The 8,869-nt window shown below is 44.1% G+C and overlaps 1 protein-coding gene across 1 annotated transcript; it reads right to left on the reverse strand.

Annotated features, from left to right (window-relative positions):
* Positions 1–1,989: 1,989 nt before the first annotated feature.
* Positions 1,990–5,596, reverse strand: Fshb (follicle stimulating hormone subunit beta). The gene is given in 3 exon segments (NM_001172948.2): positions 1,990–3,286; positions 4,686–4,850; positions 5,561–5,596. Coding segments are annotated over 2 exon segments (390 nt in total). The 5' UTR covers positions 4,845–4,850; positions 5,561–5,596; the 3' UTR covers positions 1,990–3,055.
* Between the last annotated feature and the right edge of the window lie 3,273 nt (positions 5,597–8,869).

Consider the following 8,869-nt stretch of genomic DNA (forward strand, 5'->3'; position numbering starts at 1 on the left):
CTGGCGAAGTTTTCTCCACTGTGCCCAGATGTGGCAACCCATGGTCCAGCACCCAGAAGCTGAAGACGAGTTGTCCATCTTGTCCACTTCCACCTCGTCCTCATTCATAGAGGAGGATGGGCTTTCACAATGCCACTGTTCACAGTGACACTTCCGTTCACAAAAAGGAAGCATAGGAAACAGCTCACTGGATAAAACAACACTGAGTCCTGCATGACGTGGACAGAATCCTGTGCCTCGCAGTGCAGGAGACTTCTTGGCTAGGTGCCGATTCTTCTCTCTGGGAGGAACATTCTTCCCTTGCCCATTATCTTCTGAGGCCCCACTGGAAGTGGCACGAGAGTCGCCTTCCTTGGGGGTGTATAGTTGTAGCAGTTTACTCCTGATCACCACGTTTTGTGGGCCGAAGTTTGTTCAAACATTGAAGTCTGATTTTTTGGCGTTTTTGGCAGTCAGTGCCCTCCATACACTTCCATTCCATTCTTAGTGCCCAGAAACATGTCCAGAAGTTTTTCCCAGGTGTAATTATCACCTTCACTTATTTTCAGTTCTTTGTGATTCTTAATGGTTCCATCGGCATCTGCTCTTGACAGTCTGGGTGGGAAGGCTTCATCCTGAATCTCTTGGGTCTGGGCTGAGTTTTGATGAAACTGTTGCTCTTCAAATCCACCCTGTCTCTTACTACTTGGGGTCATCAAGGCTGCAAATACCTGGACTTTTCCCTTTTGTGTCTGTCGCAAACGATCCCTCTCTTCAATACATAGAAAGTGAGAGCCAACTCCATTAGCATCCAAGCTCTGTGAACCTTTCCCTTACAGAAGACACTGGCAATCTTCTTCCTGTAAATTTTCAACTTTTAAATATTTTATTTGCACTGTGATCTATATAATCTTTATCAAACTACTAAATTCTGTTGGAGTGTAGAAAGAGCCATAGAAATATGGGAACAAATGGGCTCATTCTTGTTCCCATTGGTTTTATTGAAGAGTGATGTGTCGGCTCAGGCCTGCAGGGCTCACTTTGCTATTCCATGCTTTAGAGCTGCGAACTTAGCAGGCTGGCCCTCACCTTCTCACAGGGGAAGTTCATTCTCACCATCAGTTTCTTCTCTTCAGTGGCACAAGCGATATTAGCTGTCGCTGCTCTTCTACTGCCAATGTATGTATCAGTTAAATGTCATTTCCCCCTAGCAAACCTCCAGATGACTTAACCTTCTAGAAGTTACTCTATTGGAATATCAAGTCTACCGGGAACCGCATGTGTGGTGCCTGACATAGTGTTCCACTGCTCCACATAGATGCTCAGGGCCAACAGTGGCTCTGTCACAGTGACACAGAGCTGTCCAGGTCCTGGGAAGGGGTTGGAGGAGACATATTGGTAGCAAGGAGAGGCGTGGATCGTCACCAAGGGGGAGATTTTATGGGCCAGGTGTGAGAGCCTCTTATAACACTTCTGCTTTGCTTCTTGTTGGGTGGAGCTTAGATAAACTCAATAGCAAGGAAGCACAGGAAATGTAGCTGAGCTGCCAGCCAGGAACAAATAGGTGCGTGGCTGGGTGAGCAGACCAGATTCTCTGTTTCAAGCACTAAGTATCAATGGACTACTTCACAGGACCACTTTAGTTTTTTTGTCTCAAAAGTCTAGAAATGAACTCCAGTGTTCCAACTCTGCTTACTGTATGGTTCTTTGTATGCTTTTCTACTTCATGACATCCAAAAAGAAATGAGTTAAAAAATGATAAGAAATTGAAATGACAAATACTTTTAGAAATGGAAAATAGAATTATTTGTGATGTTTCCAAAGATGAAGACTATGCAGAAGCACTAGAAATTATATTTAAAATATTCTTTTCTGCTAGTACTAGCCCACCCTCCAACATCCCACATCCCTCACTCTTGGTCTAATAAGTTTTATTCAGTCTTACTAGTACACAGTAAGTACACAGTAAGTTATCCATTTGTGTATGAAAAAAATCCAAACATATGACTCTTGTGCTAACATCTTTATTAAAAAAATAAGATTTAAATAAATTAAACATTATAAACATGGAACAAGTACGTACCAACTTCAAAAGAAAACAATCTGTGAAATAGTTTCAATATATACACTGTTGAAAGATATCATAGGTTTGGGAGAAGATAGACAGAAGCTTAGACTGACATGAAGAGGACCTTAGTAAACAGTGGTCCCCTCTACCTTGGCTAAGTCTTTCTGAAAGAGTCATAGACGAGTTGAATATATAAAGTTGCTGAAATGCCTTTCAAACCTACTTCCAATGCCTGCCCCTTCTACAAATAAGGGGATTCTTGAAGTAATTGCTTCATTTTTAAAGTAGTGGATAATGTGAGCTAATTTCAACAGCCCCAAATGAACATTTATTGCTCTTAGCTGTAGTGCTTGATAACAACAGCTTGGAAATCTTCAACTCTGTTGTCCTCATCTGCATCCGGCAACTCACAGAGACACTTCTGCCTGAGGAGTGCATGTGCCAGGGAGGAGCAGAGGGAGAAGAGAGGCCACCACATCCAGAGCTGGCATTTCTGGGTAGGTGCTCGGCCAGCCTCACACTGCTCCTCTCAGCCTTCCCAGTGCTGTACCTTTCTGAACTTGGTTTCCTCAAGGAAGCCACTGTTGGGTTTCTTGCCCAGTTCTAGGCACAGTGCTAGGCGTTGAGGAAGATGTGGGCCATGCTCCTCAATCCCCAAAGTCTAGCAGAAGATGACTGTGCTTCCTTTAGTTCTCTCCCCTGTCTACTGGAGTTGTGTATCCCTCTGTCTAAAAGGAAAGGGTTGCCTGAGAGGATGCCTATGATTGCTGAAGAGGAAAGAATGCACAGATCTGTAAGACTGAATAAAACTTATAGACCAAGAGTGAGGGATGTGGGATGTTGGAGGGTGGGCTTCACCCCAGCACCCTCAGCTTCTGTGGTCCCATTCCACAGCAGGGGTCATTGCAGTCTGATGTCCCCTCATGCAAGATCAGTGCCTGGACCTGGCGCTCACACATAGACATCTGGGTATCAGGTCCTCATGGACTGTGCTGTGTCCATCATCCTTTACTCCTTGATCTCACTGAAGGAGCAGTAGCTGGGCCCCAGGCCCCGTACAGTGCAGTCAGTGCTGTCGCTGTCACATTTGCCGCACTGACACTCTGTGGCCACGGGGTACGTGTACAGGGAGTCTGCATGGTGGGCACAGCCAGGCACTCTCACGGTCTCATACACCAGCTCCTTGAAGGTGCATGTCTTCTGGATGTTGGGCCTGGCAGGGTCCCTGTACACCAGATCCTGAGGGGGTGAGGAAGGGAGAATCAGGTTAGAGCACCTAAAAGATTCTGCTTGGCTCTATCAGAGTGAGGCAGAGGTTGAATTCTGAGGCTATTACATTTATTAACACCCATAAAGCTTCAGACGTGACCTATAAGCTATTGCTGATTCCTTGGGAAATCTTATAGAAATGTGTAAGTCATTTCTTTCCTAATCCCATGCTTAAGTCAAAATATTAAATTATTTCTCAAAATATAAAGATTTTCACATAAAAAAGATGGAAAGGGAAACATTTTAGAATTTTTAGTCAACTTTTGGTACTCTACTGCAAGGTATCTAAATAACAGCTAAAGCCATAAATACTATAGTTTAATTTCTCAGAAAAAAATTTGAGATAACTTATCTTGTTATGTTTGTACAAAAAAGTTATACAAGAATGCTAATGCTTAACACTTTTTGTTTTGTTTGTCTTTTTTTTTTTTTTTTGGTACCGGAAATCGAACTCACAACCTCGTGCTTGCTAGGCAAGCACTTAGGCTGCTGAGCTAAATCCCCTCCTAATGCTTAACACTTTTGTGAAGGTTCTTGTACAATGGTAAATATTCTCTGCCCTGTAGACCTCCTCTCTTACATGTTGTATAACTGTCAGAGTTATAAATTGTGTGATAAGGAGAGTTTGATCCATCAGGTCATTTTACCATCAAGTAAAGTATATTTCATTAAAAAGCTGTTATTTTCAATTTTAGTGGCTAGCATGAAATTCAGCATAGATAACTAGCTGCTACCTATAAAGTGAAGCTGCAGACAAGTGGAAAGTGCTGCTTGGATCAGTCCAAAGAAACCCTGCATGTATAAACTATTAACTTAATGCTTCTGAGTCTTGGTTTTCTTAAAAGTGCCCAGCAGGAGTGGTTTGCATCCTAAGAGTCTGCAAGGGTCAACTGTGTTCTCAAATGGTTAATTGGCATTTATATTCAAACAGGCCAAGAAAACAATTTTTGTAATGTTGCTGTTTGTGATTTGGAAGCATATTGTGGTACTGCATCTCTTATAGAGATATGAACTTAATTTCAGAAATTGCCTTTTGAGAAGCACTACATTTTATGATCTATACCTATATCTGTATCTCTCCGCATGTTTATCTTTGTATATGTAAAGTTTAGCACAGAAATTTTATTCAGTTACTTAGTTTTGGAAATGCACAGTTAACACATTGACACATTTATCTGATCACTTTAAGGTTTTCCCAAATTTATCTACACTCACATCCTGGCTATCGGCCCAATGACAACACGGATGCTGTTGATGAAGCAGCTCATGGCTATAGCTTGGGGAAACAGTGCTAGCGAGGTGGGCACCAGACAAAGCTTGCCTCACATGGAGCCTCACGCCCGCCCCTCCCCGGAGCCCCAGGACCTACCCTGGTGTAACAGTATCCTGCGCACCAGGTGGTGTTGACGCTGATGCAGAATCTGCACTCCTCCCTCTCCACCGTGATGGTGATGTTGGTCAGCTCACAGCCATTGCAGCAGATCGCTTTCCAGCAACAGAAAAAGAAGCAGAACTGGATGGACTTCATCCTGGTCTGAGCAGCAAATAAGTAAGGCCCGTTAGAAACAGAGAATCCCGTTAGAAACCACTTGAGAATTAGACTTACGTTGGAAGTAGACCTAACCAAATGGCGTTTGTGTATATCTTGCCCAGTCCTGATCTGTTTCAGCAAGTCTTTCCTTTCTTTACCTCTTCCCCCTCCTCCTTTTCCTCCTCCTCCTGTTCTTCCTCCTCCTCCTCCTCTTTCTTATTTATTTATTTTTGGTCAGGGTAGAAACTCATGGCAGATCAAGACCGCAATACAGTGACTTAAGCAGAGTGACATTAAAAGGTTAGAGTATTATTATTGACTATTTGAAGATGATCATCTGAAGGAAATGATTATGATCATTTTATGAGGTCTCCCAGTAATACTTTTAATGACTGATTTTGTTTAAAAAAGGAAAAAAATGCATATAGCAAAAATGATTTCTTCATTTTTATCACCCTTTTGTCCTTTTTTCTTACCTTTTTTCCACAACTTGTAGAGAATGAAATTTTTTCAGAAGCCAGGACAATAGGTCCACAATGTCACTTGCTTGCTAATGATTATTATATATATGAACCCCCTTTAAGAAGCGAAGCTAACAAATATAAATTCTCCTCACAGCAATGGCAGCAAACGCTAACTTCCTCAGCAGGTCCTGAAAACTGCAGTTTCAAAAGTAGCTTTCATCTCTGGCTAACAGAAGTCCCCAGACTCACCTGTGACTGGCTGTCTTGGACGGAGAAGGAAGCTATGGACCGAGTCAAGCCACAGTTCACCTTTTATACAAAACTGTGTGCAACTCACACCTTGTGGACTTACTGGGTATTAGTCTGCTTGCTGCAAGTGAATCAGTGTTTAGACAGACAGGGAGATCAGGTTTTATGAAAGTAGTCTAAACGGAGTGGATCAGAAAAAATAATGTTATCAGAGGCGACGACGGAGTACAAATTAAATGTGATACACTCGCACACCCACACCTTTACCTTGTCAAATTAAATGTGACTCTAGGTGTTTTTCCAATCTTTAACTTGGTAAATTAGAATCCTTCTAAATATTGCTTTGACTATAGGGAGGAGGCCCAGCAAAACGGTACAGTTAATAAATTGTTCCAAGAGCAGGTTAAAAGCCATGAGGGAAGGAACAAACAGAGAGCATTTCATGATCTGACTCTTATGTAACTTGGGAATTTTAACTGTCTTTACATCCGACATCCAGCTCTTCTAATCTTAATTTTTGATTTTCAGAAAGTTTTCTACTTGGCGTGCAATCTCCTAAACACATTACTGATTTATTCCTCCAGACCTTGATGTCTGCAAATGGTGTTTTTTTATGCTAGAAATGTCTGGGTGTCCTCCTCTCTCCCCCAACACCACCCCAACCCACACCAAGGTCCCTAGCCATTAGTGCTCTGGGGATCTCAACTGTGGGAGTTAGGGCAGGAGGCCAGGTAGAGCTTTTAGCACTGTTTTCTGCCTGTAATCATTTGTATATGTCTCTTTCCTCTGGGAGATAGTGAACTTCTTAAAGGATGGGGTTGATTTGTTTCACAAATACTTATTAAGTAATGTGAATGGAGCAAAAACTCAAGGGATTAAAAAATGAAAATTTGGAAGAAAGGTAACAGAGTCAAATCATGTAGGGCCTTTAAGGTCAATGTGAGGACTCTAGTTCTTACTCTGAGTGTGATCAGATAGATGGCAGGATTTTGAGTAGAGGATGATTCTAGCAATTCGGGTCTGAAAGCCTGCCTTTGACCACTGTGAGGGGAAACTATGTGTTGACAATGCGGGAAAACAAAGACGGAAATGGGAAGACCTGCTGGGATTCTATTGTGACAGCCTTGGTGAGTAAAGGGCTTTGTGCAAACCAGTGCGGTCACCCTGAGGTTATGAGCCATCCTGCGACCCCAGTTCTGTTGAAAACAGAACCAGCATAATAGACATGATGGACAGATCCAGAATGCAAGAGAAAGACAAAAGGCAAGGGTGACTTCGAAGGTTTTAGGGTGAGTGGCTTGCAGGATGACTTTACTATTGACTGCAATGGAGGGCTAAGGTGTAGTGAGTTTGGGGAAAACAAATTCAGACTAATAACTTAATGCTTTTCCACCTCAATTTTCTCAAAGGTGCAGAGAGGGAGTGGATTCCATCCTAAGCGTCTGCAAAAGTTGCCTGTGTTCTCTGTCTGCTAAATGACATTTGTATGCCAGCAGGTCAAGAAAACAGTATTTGTAACGTGGCTGTTGCTGTGACATGTTCAGTATGGAACACTAAGCGTGCAGAGTCTGTAACACATCCAGGAGATGGCTGAGTTGAGATTCCAGGAGAAAAGAACAGACGAAGGTGTGATTTAGGAGCCAATGACATGGACCCGGGAGGGACTGTGAAGGGTGTGAATACAGGCAAGAGACTAAGGATGTAGAAGAGAACCTGGTTGTCCTCCAACAGGAAGAGGCCAAGGGCATGATGAATTTTTTTTTCCCTTTTTTTCCAAATGAAGCAGGAGGGTCTGAGTAGAAGGTGTGTAGTGGAGAAAATCTGTTGTCACAGAGGGCAGATGCGAAGGGGTGTGGAGGAGGAGTGGGGGGTGCTCAGCCAGTGCTGAGGACAGGTTAGGAAGATGAGGACCAAGAGGCACAATATGTGTGGCAAAGTAGACCAGTGCCCGCGGACAGAAGAGTCCTTTTAGCTGTAGGGGCAAAAACTTGACTGTGCTTGTTTCAGTGACTAGCAGGAGATGACTTGGCAGACATAAAGGATTTCCTTCAGAAAGTGGAATGAAGATCTGCAAAGAAACGGGTGCTTGGGCCATGTGGAAGGAGTGTAAAAACAGTGTTGGAAAAGCATAGAAAAAAGCCCTAGTGAATGCCCACCAGGAGGCGAGAGGAGCCGAGGGTTAGAGTATGAACCGAGGCCTGGCTGTAGGCAGAAGCATGGGCAAAGGTAGTCCCAGCCCAGGCAGGTGCCTGGGGTGCGGCAGGTGCCGGGGTGTGGGCAGGATGGGAGGCAGGAGCAGGAGCAGGTGGGACGAGCTTGTCTGCTCTCAGTCACACCTTCTCACCCTGTCCTACTCCATGCTGTGGGGACAGAACCTCTGCAGGCTGCATTTCCGGCGCTGCTCCTTGAGCAGCTGTGTATTCAGGTGTGGATGAGCAGAAGCAGCAGCATTGCTCGCCTTGCCCTTCTGCCTTCTGTCCTGGCCACCACCACCTTCCCCTGGCTTCATCCCCCACCGAGGGCTCCTCCAGCTGTGGTCCCAGCTGGTGAGAGAGTGGCTGGCTGGGCCTGGCTGCCTGTGTCCTCCTGCTGTGACTAGGCAAGGCTTCTGGCTGCCCTGATTCAGATCCCATCCAGCATCTCTGTGATGATTCTAACATCTGTGTAACCGAGTCCCTGAATTAGCCAATTCCCTGGGTTCCCTCTGTTTCACCTGTCAGAAGTGATTCTATTTTCCCAACTGAAAACTGACAGATACACACACCTACCTTTGTTTCTAGCCCTCTGGAAATAAAACACCCTTAGAGTTTTGCACATTTATCTTAATTAATGCCACACTTAACCAAATATTGAACACTGTTCAGGGCTATAGCTCCATTCTCCTGGACTGGATTAAGCACAGCTACACTTTCCCAAGGCTCACGTGACATCTTCTCATCACTGGAAGGAAACAACTTCCACTCCCTCTGCTTTGTACACCTCTCATCCCTTTTCACTGAGGCTGCTCTTAGAACTCCAAGATACCGGTTAGATAGCAGCTCTTCAGGAGGACACCACCTCTGGGCAGCCCTGACCCTCGACCCAGTGTGTTCTGCCCAGCACCTACTCCAGTGGTTATTCTCATCTTCTTCCACTTCAAATTTGCACAGATGGCTTCTGAGACTTCTGGTCAACCAATGTCCTTAACTGCTGGCAAATTTCTGTGGATATAGTCAAAGGCCTATGTCATTTTATTTACAAAGATTATTTTGCAAATCATTCCTTCCTGCTTGGATGTAAAGTAAGAAACTCTTTGTGCTCATATCCTGA

Source organism: Cavia porcellus, unplaced genomic scaffold (genome assembly GCF_034190915.1).
Source record: "Cavia porcellus strain 051 isolate PalLab524CR breed Dunkin Hartley unplaced genomic scaffold, mCavPor4.1 scaffold_9, whole genome shotgun sequence".
In the NCBI taxonomy this organism is placed as follows: Eukaryota; Metazoa; Chordata; class Mammalia; order Rodentia; family Caviidae; genus Cavia; species Cavia porcellus.